This window comes from Elephas maximus, chromosome 21, assembly GCF_024166365.1.
Source record: "Elephas maximus indicus isolate mEleMax1 chromosome 21, mEleMax1 primary haplotype, whole genome shotgun sequence".
In the NCBI taxonomy this organism is placed as follows: Eukaryota; Metazoa; Chordata; class Mammalia; order Proboscidea; family Elephantidae; genus Elephas; species Elephas maximus.
The window spans coordinates 53,445,248-53,464,387 of record NC_064839.1 but is presented as its reverse complement, the minus strand read 5'-3'; the positions used below and the strand labels follow the sequence as shown (position 1 = coordinate 53,464,387).

The 19,140-nt window shown below is 49.2% G+C and overlaps 1 protein-coding gene across 10 annotated transcripts in view; it reads right to left on the bottom strand.

Annotated features, from left to right (window-relative positions):
- The window catches only part of BANP (BTG3 associated nuclear protein), a 260,745-nt gene that overhangs the window by 210,330 nt on the left and 31,275 nt on the right, over positions 1 to 19,140 (bottom strand). For 8 of the 10 annotated variants that reach the window (XR_007514665.1, XR_007514664.1, XR_007514666.1 and 5 more), the window contains 3 exons: positions 14,972 to 15,088; positions 13,027 to 13,202; positions 741 to 980 (listed from right to left, as the gene is read on the bottom strand). Coding sequence is in view for 7 of the 10 variants with exons in the window: in XM_049864295.1 (XP_049720252.1) it covers positions 741 to 980; positions 13,027 to 13,202; positions 14,972 to 15,088 (533 nt within the window). In the remaining 3 variants the exon portion in view is untranslated. Of the gene's footprint in view, positions 1 to 740; positions 981 to 13,026; positions 13,203 to 13,733; positions 14,274 to 14,971; positions 15,089 to 19,140 lie in introns of those variants that run through there. The other 2 variants (XM_049864299.1, XM_049864297.1) reach the window with 2 other exon arrangements.

Below are 19,140 nucleotides of genomic sequence, written 5' to 3'. Positions count from 1 at the left end.
TTCTATGCATCCACACCCCCATATTCCCAGCCTCAAAGGTGAGTTGGCACTTTTCTCCAAGTAAGGGCAATCCACTCATGCAGGAGGAAAAAAAGGCTGACTTACATCGATTCTAATTTGTAATACACACAGCACCCTACAGCAGCTCCATGGCAAATAGGGAAGATCACTTCCTGAAGCCAGAGCTTTCAGACCACCTGCTGGCTCAGATCTCTAACTAGGCCTCATGTCTCTAGGCTCCTAACCAGTACACCAGCCCTATTTGCCCGTGAACAGAGGGAAGACAGGCACCCCACGTACCACTTTGCATGTTCGGGAGGGGCCCAGTCCATGGGACCCACCGGTGGGCAGGAGGGCCCTGCTCTCCTCCTCCTCCTTGCTTCCTTGAAAGCAGCTCCAGAACGAGGGAGCCCAGGACCTCAAAGTCCTGGAAGAACCTCTAACCAGTTAGCCTACCCTCCCCAGCGCCCTTCCCACCCAGAACACCAGGCAGCCGCAGTAAGGAAAGCCCCTGATCTAGAATGCTACCCTTCCCTGGTTAGCAGTATCTGGGGACCTGTGATACTGCCCTTTCCCAGCTATTAGTATTCAGGAATCCAGAATGCCACTCTTTGCCCAGAGTCGAGTACAGGGACCCAGAACGCTGCCCTTTCCCAGTTATCAGGATCTGGGCCCAGTGCCCACTCAGCACTTCACTGTTCAGGGAGACAGCCCTCACCATGCCCCCCACCCGTACTTACATCGGATCCCATAGATGGTGAGGGGGTCGAGCTGTTTCTTCCCGTGCTTGCCCTGGCCTGAGAGGTTGGACACGGCCTGCACCTCGCGGTGGAAGAGGTAGTCCAGCAGTGTGAGTGCCATCTTCTCAGCGGTGCGGCAGTTGGTGCTGATGTGCAGCATGTCGGAGGGGATGATGGCGCAGCGCACCCGCATCTCGGGGTTGTTCTCGTCGCCCAGCCAGGTCCCGTTGGGGTAGTCCTCTGAAAGACAGCAACAGCCCTAGCAGCCACAGTCAGGGGCGTGAACCGAGGACGCTCACATGTCAGAGCCGCCTGAGTGCTCAGCTCACACAGGCAAGGAAGACAAGCCATGAGGCTGGCTGGGCTGCCCCTGCCCAGCTCCCAAAGGTCTGCCACAAGCCCGAGCCAGTCCTACTGTCGAGGAAGGAAACAAAGGTGGGGCCGCTTAAACCTGACCAAGAACAGAAAGACGGTATCATTTGCCAAAAAACTGCCCCAAGGCCTTTTGATCTATTTCAGAAAGATGAACAGAACATTTGTGCTGGTTTTTAACTCCATTAAAGGAAACAAACTGCAGAGCATGAGCTCGATTCACATACTTGCGATCCCCTTGAATGGGACAGCGTGCGACTACCGTGCCAACTAAGGGGTGCTTCCCAGCTGTACTCATGCCTACCCACTGTCGTTTGAAGGGTCTGAAAGAGGCGACAGCAAACGAAGGCCACTCTTCGAAATGGCAGATTCACTTGACAGCCCCAGCAGGGTACAAAGCTTTAAAAGAACAAAATGTTGTGTTTGTTCTCAGCTCTGTCCCAGAGCTAGGAGGACGCACACACAGCGCTGTCTCAGATGGCTGGTGTCAGGGACCTCACAGGAGGCCCATGCCTCCCTTGCACTTTGCAGTGCATGGCAGCCGCCAGCAGAGCCACCAGCAGGGCCCATGCTGCACTGACTGGCCCTGCCCCTGGACAACTGAGACTGCATGTGTGTCCTGCAGGAGAGGACGCGGCACGCACATTCGGGGCTTTGAACTGCTGAACTGCAGAGAGGAAGACATGTATCATGTGCCAGCTTGACTCATTCTAAATGACACACAGTCTGAGTTCTCATCTCCTGCACTGCAGCAGTGGCTGGCTCGTCACAGACAAACTGCTCAGCCCTGGTGATGCTCACCATGAAACCCTTCCCCACCCTTCCTGCTCCGTGAAACCTGCTTGACCCCCTCCTTCGCTCCCTCGACCTCAGCAGTGAACCTGAGTTATTGGGAACACCCTCTTTTGTCCTGCTGCTCAGAGCTCCACCAAATGTCCTTCCTTCCCACATACCCTTCCTTACCCTACGTAACACACTGCTTGGGATATTACGATTCCTGAGGCTGCTGACACAGACTGAGAAACCCCCAGCCTGCATCTGGAGGCAGATCTGCGGGAGGTGGGGGGAGGCTTGGCACACGAGGAGCAGGGCTTGGCGCCCAGTGGGCTCATGCATCACTGGGACATCATGCCCAGGGGCTATGTGCTCCGCTAGCAATTCTGACCCCAGGAACCCTTATATTCTAAAACACTACAGGAAACCGGCACTAGTCCCTATGGTGGCCACATGCCCCTGCTTCCTGCAGAACTGACTTTTCTTCTACGCACCCCCACGCCTTGGCTGGCTCCCTGTCCAACTGAAGTTTCTGTGTTAACTCATGATGGATGACTGTCTCCCACACGGAGTAGAGCTTTGCAATGAGCAGCACCTGGACGGGCAGCACAGCCTGCCCATGCAGGCAAGTCCAACCTCAGCCTTGTAGACTGCAAATCACCCCGCCCCAACTTGGGGCCTCCTCAGGGCAGTTTAAAATGCAAATGCCAAGGTGCCAGGCACCACGGACACTTACTTCCTCTGCCTCTAGTAAGGCCACAGAGGGAAGCCAGGGGACAGGCCCGAGTCATGGTGTTTGCTCAGTGCTGAAGGGAGAAAAAAGTATAGCCAAATGGGGAGACAGGCAGAGCTCTGGAAAGGAGGAGGCAGTGGCCAGCTGACACAGGTTCCCCTCAATACCTGCAGTGGAGTTTGCATGGCCCGGCAGCACTGCCCGTTCCCTCTGAGACAGAAACCAAAACCAAACCCATTGCCACTGAGTTGATTCCAACTCATAGTGATGATATAGGACAGAGTAGAACTACCCCCACAGGGTTTCCAAGGAGCAGCCAGTGGATTTGAACTGCCAATCTTTTGGTTAGCAGTCAAACTCTTAACCACTATGCCACCAGGGTTAGAGAACTGTGGATTTCTTTCCAAAGATGATGGCAACCTGGTGCCGTGCCAGACACAGGCCAGAGGAAGACCTGCCCTCTGTGGCTCTCCCATCATCTGGCTCCTCTCACGCTTCTGTGACAGCTCTCGGGGTGGTTTTAAGAACAGCGTAAGTACTGCACGTGAAAGGGCAGATACCCGCCCCCTTCCCCCATATGTAATCACAAGCCTTAGGAACATACAACTCAGCAAGGAGATCCAGCACCTTCCACACAATTTCCTTTAACCCCAAACTGAACCAGGTTAGGGTGCAAGAGGCATTTCCCCACCCCCACCCTCCTGCAAATACTCCACACAGGGGCCGATCTGAAGGCCGGGGCAGGATGGTCACCAGGGAGCTAAGGAGCCTGAGTCTGCTCATGCTTTTCCAGGCTCAGGTGATGAAAGTGTGTCACAGACCAGCGGCTTTGATATTCTTCGTGAGATTTCTTTTGAAACGTTCTCATGTTTACATTCTGGCTTGCGTGCAAAGAGGAGGTCCCTCCAGTGGGCAGCGAGCATGGCCTGGCCTTGCCAACAAGCCTGGAGCACGAGGGAAACCCCAACAGCTTGTGCAGTTCAGGGAGCTGGCTAGCTAAGGACGCAGACACACAGTGGTTACAAAAGGGAGGCCCTGAAGCAAGGGGTGTGTGCTGGCCTAGAAAGTGACCAGCGGGCCTGCTGCAGATGGGGCCAGCAGCCCCAAGCATGAGGGGACCTGAAGCAAAGGAGGGGGAGCAGATAGCTGAGGGAAGAATCCCAGAGAACATTCCAGAAGGGAAGCTGCGCACAGGCTGAGGCCAAGAAGGAGCAGAGCACCTTGGGAATGAAAAGGAGCCAGTGTGGCTGGAGTAAAGAGTGCAGAGGGGCACGTGAGGGTGGAGGGTCGTGCAGGGCTGAGTGCATGGGAGCCCCCAGTGACTCCATGCAGGGCAGAGACAGATGGAGGAGGGTCATGGAAGACACAGGCAGCCGCTGTGGGCTGTGCAGAAGATGATCACTAGGTAGCCTGACGGGGCTAGCTGTCCTTAGGCTTCCAGAGTTCTCAGGCACTGGCACTAACTGCAAACATGGCCCAACCTGGTGACCACCAGCACCTTTGGGCTCAGGCATTTGAGGTCGCAAGCATGACGCACCACGTGAGTGGCCAGAAGGCGGCAGCTGCATCTCGGGCATCAGACGGGCAGGGTGCGTGGCTGCCCCTGGGTCCCCAGAACATTCTCGACACAGCAACTGGGAAAATGGAAGCAGTGGTGGGCTTTAACTCTCCAACCTTCCAAAGACGGCCTCATCCCTTCATGAATAACGAGTGACACTGGCTTCTGCTGAACCGAGTCTTCTCTGTTTAGACAATACTTTAAAGTAATATAAACACTGCACAGAGTTCTGTGTTATTTTTCAGGCAGGGAGTCAAAAGCCAGTCAGAGTGTCACTGAGATGCCGCGCCTGGAATGTCAGCAGAACAGCCATTCAGCCAAGGGGCTGACGTGCGCAAGCTGCTGCCACCTCACTGTGAACCTCACGGTGAGAGGGTGAGAGCAGCTCCACTGGGATCTTTTTTTTTTGGAAGCGAGGGCAGGGAAGGGTCAGTTTGTTGTGGAAATTTCCCTTCTCTGTAAGTCACTGAGGTCCCTGAATGGTGCAAATGGTTTGCACCCAACCACTAAGCTAAAGGTTGACGGTTCAAACTCACTCAGTGGCACCACAGAAGGAAGGCCTGGAGATCTGCTTCCATAAAGATTACAGCCAAAAAAAACCCATATGGAGCAGCTGTACTCTAACACACAGGGTCGCCATGAATCAGAACTGACTTGATGGTAACCAGTTTGGTTTATTTTTATTACTTCCAAGAAACTAGCATCCTCCTCAAGACATAGCCTGCCTCCTCCAAACAGGAAAAAACACTTCCCTCGCTAAGCCTATCTCAGCTTCCCCAGCACTCCGTGGCTATGGTCTACGCGCCCCACAAACCCGCAGGGAGCCGGCTGGGCAGGGAATCGGCCACAAAACACCAGGCGTTCCTCAAGCCCTGGGCTGCTCAGAAGTTCAGCTGCCTTCCCATCACAGAAGCCACTGTAACAGAGTTTAGAGCCTGCAACGACTAATTTTTTAAATTGAATTCCCGTGTCTTTAAGAATTTGATTAGAACCAATCTGCAAGCTGAGCTAATAGCCTGTAATTGGTGAATTCGATATTACTCTACAATGGGTAGTGAGACATGAGTTAAGAAACTCAACTGCTTGAGCCTCTTTTCTCCATTTGCTGAGATTCTCGATGCATAAATGTAGCATAGCATAGTTCAAGAAAGGAGTTTGATTCTCAGGCCTGCCATTTATAGCTTGTGAACAACGGAACAGAAAAGCTTCTTGACAATCCTGAGGTGCAAAACTCTGCTGCAACGCTCAGAGGGCTGTTGTTAACACTCAGATGAAAACCGCAAAAACGTAACAGCAACCCTGTGCGGCTGCACAAACGCACAGACTTCATAATGCGCGTCATAAACTGTGAGCATCACTGTCAATAAAACCTTCCGTTCTTAGTGAACTATGTATTCCGGAGAACTTTTTTTTTTTTTTTTTTTTAACTAGTCAAGCTATAAAGTGCCTCAAAAGCAGGTCCTAGCAGGGTCAGGTTCCTATTTCATGGCATAAACAGTTCTGGTCTGGTCTTTCTCGAAGAAATCTGGAAGGCTAAAGTTCACTGCAGTTCTGTGTCCTGGGCTGCGTGCACACCAGTGCCTGTGGAGCTCCTGACAGTGCCTGCAGGGCTCTGAGAGTCTAAGTGAGGGACAGCCTAGGCAGAGGGCATTACACAACTTGCCCAGGGTCATAGCCCCATGTGGGCCCATTTGAGCAGGCAGGTTCCCAAACCCATATCTCCTCTCTGAGCACTTTAGGAAAGGCAGGCCTTCCTTCATTAATCTGCAGTTAGCCAAGAAACTGGCACTGTGGTCCATTTCAAGGAGAAGGAAACGAGGCCTCTGCAGAGATTCCATATCTGTCACAGGGCAAGCTGAGGGCAGAGCTGAGCATGAAGCAAGTGCTTCCAGCCACTACTACTCCTGCCTGCTGTCAACAGGTGATTTGAGCACTTCTACAGCCTCTTCCTAGAAAGCTGCTGACCCTCAAAGACACACTCTTTGTCTAAAGTAAAAAGCATCGGGTATACACGCTTCCTGATACAGTTTACTGGGTTATTAAACTTTCTGTAAGTCCAAAACTGTCTACCAGGAAAAAGGCAAAGATGATTAAAAATCCCAACCTGGAATTTGCAGTCAGACCATGGAGAATTGTTGTTAATTTAAGTTCTTTTTTTTTCCCCCCTCAATTATGCAGTGTCTATAAGAAGGAATTAACCAGAAGTTTAATACAAACTTTCTGTAAAGGCCACATGCCACTCCTGTCTCTTCTGCTTTCCTCGAGTCCTGACTTCCCAAGAACAGACTAGAACAACACAGCATGTGTTACTCTGTGCATGACTCATACCTCCACCATGGTCATTGTGGGCATCAGACTCCTAACCTCACCTCCTGCACTGTGGTCGCAGGTGTGTGGTCACCAAGAAGGCCAGGCCGGGTGAGCAAGACACCGGTGTGTAGAAACTCCATGACCAAGCACAGCAGGGACAGTAACTATCATGGAAATAGGGGCAAACCATCCCAGTGGAAGGAGAGGACTGGGTTTCACTTGTATTACTCATGAGACCATCAGGGAACAGAGCAGCACCCTCCAAGCTCTCTGGCCAGCAAAGAGGACTGCCAAGGAGCTGCGAAGAGGCCGTTTTTCATCAGAGGAGGGACTGGCCGCAGCCTGCTTACTCAGATCTGACCTCCCCTGAACGTGCTTGGCCCTAACTCATCTTCCTTGTCTGCAATACAGGTCTCAGCTTGGACTCCACACACACTCTGCGTCCTGGGCCACACACCAACGCCTCACTCTGACAACTGAAGGAAAACAACATGGAGCACCAGCCCACATAAATATCTGAGAAACAATTCAGAAAGAACATATGTATTTTACTAAAACAGCCTGGTCCAGTTTTGGCATCTGAAGCAGTAGAATGATTTTAGTAGCTTTACTTAAAAATTACAAATTGGGTTACAAGAAAAGTGAACTTGTTTTCTGTTCCAATCACTGGTATCTTCAATGAAGTTAACTGGCACTTCTGAAAAACCCCATTAAAACAAAAAACCTCAAGAAGTAATCTGAATTTTCTTACCACTGAAACAGTTCAGAATACAAATATTTGCCTTGAGATTCTATTTTAAAATCAGAAAAATGAGAGGAGTAAGAAAAAGCACTGAGATGAAAAGGATGACCAAGCTTCTTTGTTGTAAAGTTTAAATGAAGAAGAGCCACCTGATTCTATGCTGCCTCTTCCATTAGCATGAGAAAAAAAATGAAGAAACAACCAAAAAAAACCCAAAACTCCCCCAGGTCAGTACAGTGCACCTCCCTTCCCAGGCTAGGCTTGACACCAACCCACCGACTGGCCCAGGATAGGCTTGGCACAACCCACTGACTCACTGACCGCTCCAGTCTAAGCTTGGCACCAACCCCACTGACTGCCCAGTGCTAGGCTCAGCACCGACCCACGGAACGTCCCAGGCTAGGCCCAGTGCCGACTCATGGAACGTCCCTGGCTAGGACTGGCGCCAACCCACGGAATGTCCCGGGCTAGGCTCGGCATCAGCTCAACACCAGTGACACAAGACAACCTTCATTCGGCATCTGTGATGTGCCAGACATGCTGCACATGGTATAGCAACTCAAAGGCTCTCTCCTGAGGAAGTCTGGGTGATCAGTGGACTCCATGCAGTGCACTGTCACTACTCACGCGCCAGTACTGAGCCGGAGTCTGCCAGTGAGGCTTGCACACCCAGCGAGGCCTGCACACCTGGCGAGGCCTGCACACCTGGCGAGGCCTGCTCACATGTGATGATGTTCTGTACACGCCAGGAGAGGCCTGCATACCTGGTGAGGACGATGCATGCCCAGTGAGGGTCTGCACACCCAGTGAAGCCTGAGCACACCCAGTGAGGGTCTGCACCCCCGGTGAGGCCTGCACACGTGGTAAGGCCTGCACACACCCAGTAAGGATCTATACCGCCAGTGAGGTCTGTACACTCAGTGAGGCCCGTGCACACCCAGTGAAGTCTGCAAACCTGGTGAGGCCTGCACACACCAAGGGTCTTGGCAGGAACCAAGTCAGGCCATTGGGAGGGCTACCAGCCACAACCATGCCACCTCACTCCCACAAAGTCCTTCCCAAGAACAGTGTGGTTTCTGCCTAGAGCATCCCACCCTGACAGCCACACTAAGCATCTCAGAGTCCAGGTTACAACTCCCGACTGCATGCCACGTGGACACACTGTGGGTTTCGACTGTGTGCTCTCTTACCCCTCAAGCAGAGAGCTGGCCGTTATTTGCTAGCTTCCCACCAAAATTCTCCATATTCAGCACTGTGCAGCCACCAAGAGAGACAACTAACGAGACATTGCAGTCTCTACCCAACAGACAAGGAGCAAACCAAAAGAAAGAAAACTTGATGATTCACCACTTGTACCACGGCTGTTCACAGACTAGGAACACAGTGTCAATTCCACAACACGACCAGCTTCACGTTGATGAAGTCCTCAGGCTCAGACCTCAACCACTGCCTGGAAAGTTTTCAGAGAACAGATTCAAGATCATGAGCTAGTAGAGGGTTCTATTGTCCATCCATACCAAAAATTAATTTTCATCTTGCTTATGTAAAGATGTCCAAGCTGTTTATGGATTTCACAAGCAACACGCTGCATGAAATGAGATAACTGATTCCCACAACAAACGGTGATACAGAATACATCCACGTGGAATCCACAGAAGGGGATATCAGGGCTCAAACATGTCCAGGGCCACTCTACTCCACACTAAGCTCTAACCTAAGAACGGGTGTCCGCCCTTCTGTCTTTATAGTTAACATTGTGCCTGTAGCCCCAACAACCACACTTATTTGCATAAATTTGATATCTTTAAGCTATAAAAGAGGTCCCGAGGTGGTGCAGTCTGCACTCGACTGCTAACCTAAAGGTTGGTGGTTCAAACCCACCCAGCAGTACCGCAGAACAAAGGCCTGGTGGTCTGCTTCTATAAAGCTCACAGCCATGACAACCCTATGGAGCAGTCCTACTCTGTAACACATGGGGTCACCATGAGTTGGAGTCAACTTGATGGCAGTGGGTAAGCTATGAAACAGAGTGATAACATGAGTTTCTAAATTGGCAACTCAACAGAGTGAGTTCCACACAGGAGAATGACACAGGAGAAGGTAAAAAGTAAACAGTCTTTGGTTCAGAGCCAGGAGTTCTTCCCCAGAATTCACATGACCTCCCGACTGATTAGAGGGCAAGAGTGTGAGCCAGGCCCAGAGCATATGTCCCATGGTCAAGTGTTCTGACCTTGGTGCACAGCAAGAACCACAAGAGCCTCTTTTTGTGGAAGGGCCACATCTGACTTCCTGGGCTGCTTTACGCCATGAGCCTCAATTCTGATTAAAGAGCGTGTCCAAAAATATCTCAGTTTTTGGCATGAAGGAGAGTGAACAGCTGAGAACAGATGCGGTGTCCCTAATTAGTGTCACATGCTGCCCATTCTGTAAATAAACAGGAGATGTCAAGATGATGTCCCCCTCACAGTCAGTGTTCTAGAACACCCTTTCATGACCACTCTTTCTGATGCAAGACCAACAACATCACTACGTCATCATGTTCAAGAATCCACTTCTATTTTCTTATACTATTTTCTCTTCATTAATTTGGCTTTATTTTGGTCCCCATCCTGTCTATAACCCTAGTCTTCTTAGCAGCCAATTTATGACTGCCATGAATGATAGGTACTGATGTTACCACACTCATAAAAAACATATGTAAAATAAGCTTTATGTGAAATAAACTATGTACACAAATTTTCAAGAAGTTTTTTCCAGCAGGACTTGCTTTACATAAGTAAGGCTGATTTTTTTGTGAACACACTGCAATGCTCACTAATCCTATTTCAGAACACACTGCGTTATCAACATCCCTGTAAAACACACACAGCTCTCCATTCCTAGGGCTGGCAATCTCCCACAATGAACTGCTTCTCCCATCTTTCATTGCCCCGCGTAGCTATTTACCACACAGAACACGGGGCTCTGGAGCATTCAGAAGGCCAATTCCTAACAATATTTCAATTACACTTGAAGTTCAATGCTTCCCTCACTGAAATGAAGTATACAGCATTTTGTATGTACTGTCAGTCAAGTTTTGTAAGAATTATGAAAGCTATACACGGTAGGAATTTTAACCCCTAATTAATCTGACTAAATGCTTTAATTAACTAAATGATCCCATCCTTGATCCATTCTCCCTCACCTGTTTCTCTAGCTCAGGTGTCCAGCTTAACCTGGGAATAACCACATCCCACAAAGTTTCAGTGGGGAGCCCTGGTGACACAACAGTTAAGTGCTCACCTGCTAACCTAAAGGTCGGTGGTTTGAACCCACCAGCTGCTCCAAACAGGAACAACCTGGCAATCTGCTCCTGTAAAGATCACAGCCTGGAAAACTGTATGGGGCAGTTCCACTCTGTCACGTGGGGTCATCATGAGTTAAAACTAACTTGACAGCACCTAACAACATATTTTCTATACTTAACAAACACCTGAATACCAACACCTAACCAGTCAATTGAACCGAAGAACTGAGAAACAGGTATCCTGTGCACTGCTCTGAATGAATGACGGTTGTCACCTTCAAACAGAGTTTATGCCAAGGCAAACAGAAATGCCTAAGCAAAAAGCTAGGATACAAAAATATGGTACCTCCCCTGGAGAGCAAAGTGACTCTTGATTTGATCTAAGGTGCCATGACAACTTACGCAAATCGTCTGGGATTCTTAAGAAATAGCCATTTTGAAACCCATGGCTCTCAAGAACTTCAGGCACGTAACTGAAGATAAGAAGAAGATAAGAACAAGCTGTGAGCTTGCAACCCTTGGCTCTTATCAGGAACAAAACTGACTAAATGAAAAGACAGGCCTCTACCCTTTAGCACTTCTCATGTTAATGACATGGTCTCTAATATAAACTGGCTTACTTGGGCTTCTCTGCAGCTGGGCCTGTGGTTTCCAGTGAGGGGAGGACCTGGGCAGGGAAGACGGCTCGTCTGATTCCCACAGCCTCATCCATCTCACGGGAACACTTACCAGATGATGCCGGTGCAGGTCGATAGCAAATCTGCTATCAGACGTTAATGGATTAGTTATTTTTCCAACATTTACATATATAGCAATCACTTACAGATGACTCCATCTGTCTCTATAATCTTCACCAAACCATGGCTTCAGATAAAGCACCTCAGCAGATACTTCCTAACACTGAAACTCTGCGGGGACGTACATTCCCAAGGACAGAAGTCAGTGAAACAGATTGGTTACAACATGTTTTCTCCTAATGGAATGATAAAACGGACTGCTCCTGAGTTATGGCTTCTTTCTCCTCAAAACTACCATTTTTTTCTAATTTGCCCCAATCTTAACAACCTGCGTTACACTTCAAAGTCAAATTTGATGGAAACAATTCATTTTAAAAGTGATTACAAGACTTTGCTCAGACCCTTTGCTAAGTAAGAACAATTTGCCCAAAGACCATCATCTTGTATTTGAAGAACACAGACTCAGATAAAAACAAAGTGATTTTTTTCTTAGGGAGTCCTGAGTAAGCTCCCTCCAGATTTTATCCCTTTTTGAAAGTTCATTTTAATGTCAGTCTGTTGTTTCCTCAACTAAAATATATTTCACAGTAATCATATTACATTAAGAAACGTAAATAAAAAGAGTAAAAATTCTGGTTTCTATGATAACCCCTGACTCCCCCAGAGCCTGAAGTTTTTTGTTTCTTAGCTGGAGAAGTTTAAACGTGAGTAGCCTGACGTATGTGGCTATACAATCAAAATCCACGGGAAAAGGGAGCAGCAGCTATTTTTCTCTGCGACTGTTGTTAATGTGATTTTCATTCCAGCCCTGCAATTCACCTCTGCCAGTCCATGTTGACACTCGCCAGAGGTAAGACGACCTGGCTTCAGAGACAGGCAGTTACAAAAGTGAAAAGTTACAATGCCCATCAGTAGAAAGCATTCAGAACTAGATTAATTCAGTAAAAACTGATCACCAAAGATCACAAATTCTGCATTCACTAACGTGGATTTTCACTACCTACTGGGGGAAAAAGGAGCCCTGGTGGCGCGGTGGTTAAAATGCCCAGCTATGAACCAGAAGGACGGAAACTGGAACCCATCAGTGGCTCAGTGGGAGAAAGATGTGGCAGCCTGCTCCCGTAAAAGTTACAGCCTTGGAAACCCTGTGGGGCAGTTCTACTCTGTCCTACAGGGTCACTATGTGCTGGAATCAACCAGACAGCAATGACTTTATTGGAAATAAGTAGGTTATAAAATCATAAACACTAACAGACACAGAAAAAGCCCAGAAGGCTGACAGAAATTTCCGGACAGTGGAATTCACGTGATTTCCACTTTCTTCATCACTGTGGGAATCCCCGGTGGCGTAGTGGCTAAGCGTTACGGCTGCTAACCAAAAGACTGGCAGTTCAAACCCACCAGGTGCTCCTTGGAAACTCTACAGGGCAGTTCTACCCTACCCTATAGAGTCACTATGAGTCAGAATTGACTCGGCGACAATGGGTTTGGTTTGGTTCTTGGTCATCGTTGTCATATCACTTTTTAAAACAATAAACACATACTTATTTTCCTGTGGAAACCCTGGTGGCGTAGTGGTTAAGTGCTACAACTGCTAACCAAGAGGTCGGCAGTTCGAATCTGCCAGGCACTCCTTGGAAACTCCATGGTGCAGCTCTACTCTGTCCCACAGTGTTGCTATGAGTCAGAATCGACTCGATGGCAGTGGGTTTGATTTTGGTTTATTTTTCTGTACCTTTGTGACAAAGGAAAGGAAAGGCTTTGTGAGACTCACCTTCGGAGTTCAGGGTAATCAGGGTGACGTTGTTGCCGATGTTCTGACTTCCTGACTGCCCACAGTTGGACACGGAGTCGCTGGCCTCAGAGCCGCTCTCCCCATCTTCGTTGTGGCTATCCTCTTGACCGGGTACCTTGACCACAATGGTGTTCTGCCGACGCCCAGGCACAGCACTGGAAGGGAAACAGAATGCCAGCCCTGCATGGTGAGAGCGGCCAGACTACAGGAGCCCAACCGTGTACCCCCTGGACGCCTCCTCTCCTCTCCTCAGCACAGTCCACCCCGGCCGGGACCACTGGGCCACACAGCCTGCCCACACGCACTCTCTCAAGATCAACAGCAATTTCATAGCAGAAAATAGTCTGGGGTTGGAAGAAACTGCATAAAACTTCAAAGTTTTTAGAGAATGTCCATTTCACAGAAGAAGTAAAATTATAACTCACTGTGACTCAAGGCCCAGAATGTGCCTCTTCTGATCTCAGAGGCCATGCTGCCAACAGTGACATCTGGGTTAAGACTAATGTTTTCGGGCTAAGTCCAGGGAAGGACCAAATGAAGGGGAAGTATGCCTGGAGAATTACACCAAACCAGTTCAATGCACAGCGTTAGGCATTCTGGAAACGACAGCCCTCCTCCAGATTACCCCACTGACCAAAAACCCTGAGGTGGACTCAGGCTAGTCAAGGAACCCAGGGGAGTCTCACCACCATGGCAGCTCCTGAGACACACAATAAATACTGTCAGCAAAATAGGGCTGTGGCCATCTCCAGAAATCTCTCCAAAAGGAGGAAGGGCTATGTGGAGACCTCTTACTTTTTAAGGGCCCTTCTGACACTCCTAAACTTGGCATGCAGAACAGAGAACACGGAAAGAAGCACAATTTCCCTGTCTGCAAAGTCAAAGGATGTTTAAAATGATGGCCACAACCAAAGGCAGCAGCTGCGGTTTCCAGGCCTGGCTTCCATAGACCACTGTCCACACTGAACCTGCCCCTGGACACTAAGCGTCTGATGGGCTGCCCTCACCCGAATCCCGCGTAAAGCATGTCCGACTCGTGCTCCTCTCCACTACCAGGCTCCCTCCACCTCTGAGGACCAGACACACCAGGAATACCATCATCTTGTCTTCCTCACCCCAATGCATCTGTCCCTCAAGAGTCCTAGACAAGTAAGCTAAGACAATCAAGAAATCAGGAAAAATCGGGGGGGAGAAAGGCAAAACAGAAATCTGTGAGGACACAGACCAAGTCGAAAACACAAAAGTCCCCTCGGGAGTACGGTGAAGAGAGGTGGAGGCAGACCAGGAGGCAGGCCACCCAGCTCGGCGCTCAGCAGGCCAGGAGGCAGGCCACCCAGCTCGGCGCTCAGCAGGCCAGGAGGCAGGTCACCCAGCTTGGCGCTCAGCAGGCCAGGAGGCAGGCCACCGGCTCTGCACTCACCTCCATACAAGGCGGAGTCTCTGCTTACTCCTACTTCCCATCAAGCATGCCCTCAAAATGTCTTAAGAAAAAAAGTCACCAACTCAAAACGCCTGTCACTTAGCAAACTGAAGGAGGCTGTCTGTGTACCAGACAAGATGCTGTACAGAGAGATTTAAGTAACCAAAGGGCAAGATGAAAGGAGAAGCAGTTTCACCTTACTCTTTTGAAAATGCAAAGTGACTTCTCTGTGACACATCTGAACATTAGACACAACAGTTCAAAAACGTCATGTCTCCCTTCACGTCTCGCACTTGGTCTGCCTAGTAACCAGGACACGAGCCCTGGAAGCGGCATAGCCACCCTCCAGGTAACATGCGTGCATCCCCTTCGCGCAGGCATGGCTCACAGAAAGGAGCAGTGAGCTCCGCCCAGGCCTTGGCATGGGCTCGCTCACTTATTCCTGCGGGACTCATCATAGTGGCAGTGGCAGTGGAAGGTGGGGTTGGTGTTGTGGCTACTGACTTGCTAATGATATTTTCCAGGGAATCCGGTGCCCTGTTGCTCAAGGGGTCGTCCATCTTGGCTACAATGGCGTTCTGCCGATCATTGTTGAGTATTACTGTAGTCTGGGGGACGACGCTATGGAACAAAAGAATCACAAAGAAAAAGAAGACCTTAACACAACAATGTTCATTGCAAGGGTACACAAGAGTAATTCAGTACAATCAACTCCCAGTGGCCTGTGCTGACGCAGGCGGTGACCCCATCATACTCTGTGGAAATAAACTAGACATGGGATTCTGACAGTTTAACTTCCCCGACTGTTGATGACTAGATAGCAGGGGAAAGTTGAACTAGGAATTTTCACATACTGTAGGGGTAGATTCAGTGACCACAAGCTGTTACTGTGCACAGTTAGGGTTTCTGAAGTCGTATGTTTGCATCATATTTTTACTCATCCCACCCCAACCAAGTTTAGACTTTTATAATTGCTCTGCTTGTCACTATCCTTCCACAATGTCGGTGCTCTGCAAAGAAAGGGCAAACACCTACTAGGGACCGCTGGTAGAAGAACATGACACTGACTGCCTTGAGACTCCACTGGGAAAGTGCACTCAGTACACCCAGAGGGCCTCAGGTTTTGCTCTGAAGCACGATTATACAAGTGGATTGAGCCCTAAGCCAGGAACCGTCAAAACTCTTAATAAGCAGCCTCCTTGAGGGAACAGGAACCCGGATAAACACACAACAACTGACACAGCTTAATCCCAAAGCACACTGGCATTTACAGATTTCAATCATTAATTTTTTAACCCTTAGCACCTTAAACTTTGTTGTAAGATGTTGGGGAGGGAAAGAACCATACCACTTGAGATGCAGACCAATATTAACCAAGAAGAAAATACTGCAGTTAGATTTTACCCTCCAAAAGTTAACTTGAGGTCAGGGGGACACTGCTTTTAAATGAGATGATTTCATGTCCCCAGAAGCACACGTGGAATCTAGTCCAATGTCACGCCACACTACCATCAACCACCCACACCCCAGATTGGGAGCAAAACCAGCACCGTTTCATACCCAAAACAAGTCTCAGGACCACGGTGTGTTCTTCTACAGTAAAGAAATAATCAGGTGTACTTCTGGCAAAGGCATAATTTATTTCCCACCGTTCCAGTTGTTCTCGGGCGGCATCTAAAGTAACCCTCCAAATCCTGGTGTCTCCGAGACCCTACACATGTATACGCACACGCTCTCTCGCTCTCAGGCTCCATGAGCTACTAAGTAAGGACAATAATGCCGAGTAGACAGTCATTCCCTAATGGAAACTGACAATGGACTTTAAGCATTAGAGGTCCGAGAAGTCCTATAGGAAATAAATAGGTTAAAAATTATTCACGCTACCATTCAGCCAAGTTGTTTGACTGACGAGACTCTTTTTCCCTGAAGACCAAGGAAATAATGCTCTGAGGCAGCCAGCTTCAAACTGGAGGAAATGTGCCCTACAGAAGCCCCAGAGGGCACTGTGGAAATGGGTCTCTCTCAGCAACTTTATTTTCACGTCCTCGCCTTCCAGAATGTACTATTTCCTAAAAGCAATTCCCTGGGGAGAGTACGTCTGGTCAAGGTGCTCCCGTTCACAAAGCCCTTTTCCCTGCTTCAAAAAAAACTCTCTCTCACCCATCCATACTGATGCCTAGGTGCCCTGACGAGGATGTTAAAGACCCTGGGAGCAAACCAGGGGTCAGTGTGAGACACTAGAGTGGGCATGAAAGAGCACATGCCTCAACTGTTGACTGAAATCTCCTTGGGAAGTGAGCTGGTTTACAATTCTTTGCTGTCAACAAAACTGAAGGAAAGCCTAGTTGAATTTTCAGCTCACAGATCATTAAAATAATTTTTGAGGCTAGATCGCTAAGATTTTTGGCACGCATCTCGAAGAGCTGGGGAACACTGCTATAATAGAACTTTTTCCTTTCCCAGACATTTGTTTGTGTGAACCAAGTAAAAATCAGAACCAGAAAGACAGTTGAGGCTGAACCCTGTTTCCGCTGAGGCAAATGTCACCATTGTCCGTGCACCCAGGAACTAGAAAAGTCAACCCCACCCACCTCTGCACGAGATACCATCGTGATGCATTTGACTGTTTATTATTAGTCAGTGCAAATGTTTATGCGGTTTTGAGGATTGTGGACTACTAATAATTGTAATGAGAACTCAATCCAGAAGTGTTCTTAACTCTTAGGGCCTTATGATCACAGGGAATAAATTTTTATCCCAAAGGAGTATGAAAGGCTAGTTAACAGGACACCGTTCTGTGAGAGCAGTGACGTGGAGACAGAAGTGAAAAATTAAATGGGATGATATAAAACATGACTGTCAGTAGCCTGCTCATGGGTTTCTTGAAATGGAGGGTTGAATTTAGAGTCTGTTACAAATATTTAAAAGATAATAAAACAGTTACATTTTTAGATGTCAATCTTAAAATGTGCCAGAAATTATACCTTTTTCAACTAGTGCAATTCATGGTGTCAACCACAAATTGTACAAAAGAATATTCAGGTTTTCAAAAGCTTTACAGGCACTATGTGAGCAAATGTGACCTCTTTCTGTGAAATGCATTCAGAAATACTCCGGGCTAGGTGATGAACAGCAAGGCACAGCGACCCAATGAGAGACATGTGAGCAGCGTGCATGCGGGCCTACATGCCCAGCACAGGCGCCCTGCCCTGAGGGGAGTCATAGCAGGCGCCCACGCTCCGGGGGCGCCAGTGAGCACTCAGGGCTCCAGGAGCCCTTCTCCAGAGAGGAGCAGGCAGGACTGGGAGATGGCCCTGAGATTCCACCCTGATGTTCTGCCCTGTACAATCCCCTCCCTGAGTGATGCAGGACTATGAACATGGTGAGGTGATGGCATGTGGCAAAGGTGAAGGGACAGTCACCTCTGTGACTACGACACATCAGGTGCCGTCTTTACAACTGCAACAAGAGCTTCTCCTGCTCACTTTGAGGAATGAGCTGCCATGCGGGCAGAGGCCATGCAGCAGGGAACTGTGGGGGGCTCTAGGGCCTGTGAGCAGCTCCAGCCGATGGCCAGCAAGAAAGCAAGATCTCAGTCCTACAACCACAAGGAGCTGAACCCTGCCAACAACCATGGAGCTTGGACACGGACCCCATGCGCCAGGAGGGAATGCAGCCTGGTGAGACCCTGAGCAACGGCCCAGCCATGTTTCACCCAGACTCCCAACCAGCAGCGCCATGAGATGATCACTGAGTATTGAAACCAGTCATTCTGTGGCGCTTTGCTCCCACGGTGGCGGGGAGGGCTTGCAAACAAATCCATAAGTTCACAGGAGCAGCATCCGACTGCTACCTGGCTACAGTTCCTATGAAGCCCCTCCTGAGCACGCCAACAGAAAGTAACACATAAAGAAGACCATCCAGTGGACTTGCTACTTTAACTCGTATGCTAGTCCTTGAGTCAATGGCAAAAAAACAAGAGACGGAAGGCAAGAAAGGGGACAGGCTGAGTCCCAGGGAGGCTGCGCACAGTCTGGCCAGTGCCCATCCTGGGAAAGTAGCTGGAGGTGCCTCCCCGAAGGCTCTGAGCATTCATCTCAGAAGGCACTTCTGCGAAGTCTTCCCTGACCTCAGGAAACCACAGAGTTTCCCACTGGGCACAACTTTAACTGGGGTCCCAGTAAAGAGCAGCCATCTATGGCTGTGGTTTCTTAGATAACACACAAACCGCCTTCAACAGCAACCTCAGAGCAGGATAGGGCAGGGCAAACACATCACAAACCCACCGGGCTTGGGGGCACCACAGATGCATGGATACCGCAAAGGGCCAAACGCAACACTTTCCTCTCCCGAAGCACAATGCACAGACCAACTGGACTTGGGACCACAACAGATGCATGAATCGCTGCAAAGGGCCAGATGCAACTCTTTCCTCCCCCCAAAGTATGACACACAGACCAGCAACCTGGAGAAGCAGAGAACGGTGATGTGGTAAGCATCAGGAGAGCTGGCAGTATCCCAAGTCGGGGATCAGCCCCTCTTCTCAGCACACATGTTCACACAGATTTGGGAGACACGTCCCAACAATGAGGTGACCGGCTATCCATCTATAATACACTCTCTGCATGGAAGACCAAAGCCTGACAGTTGGGAACAGCAGGCCTGGAGCCAGC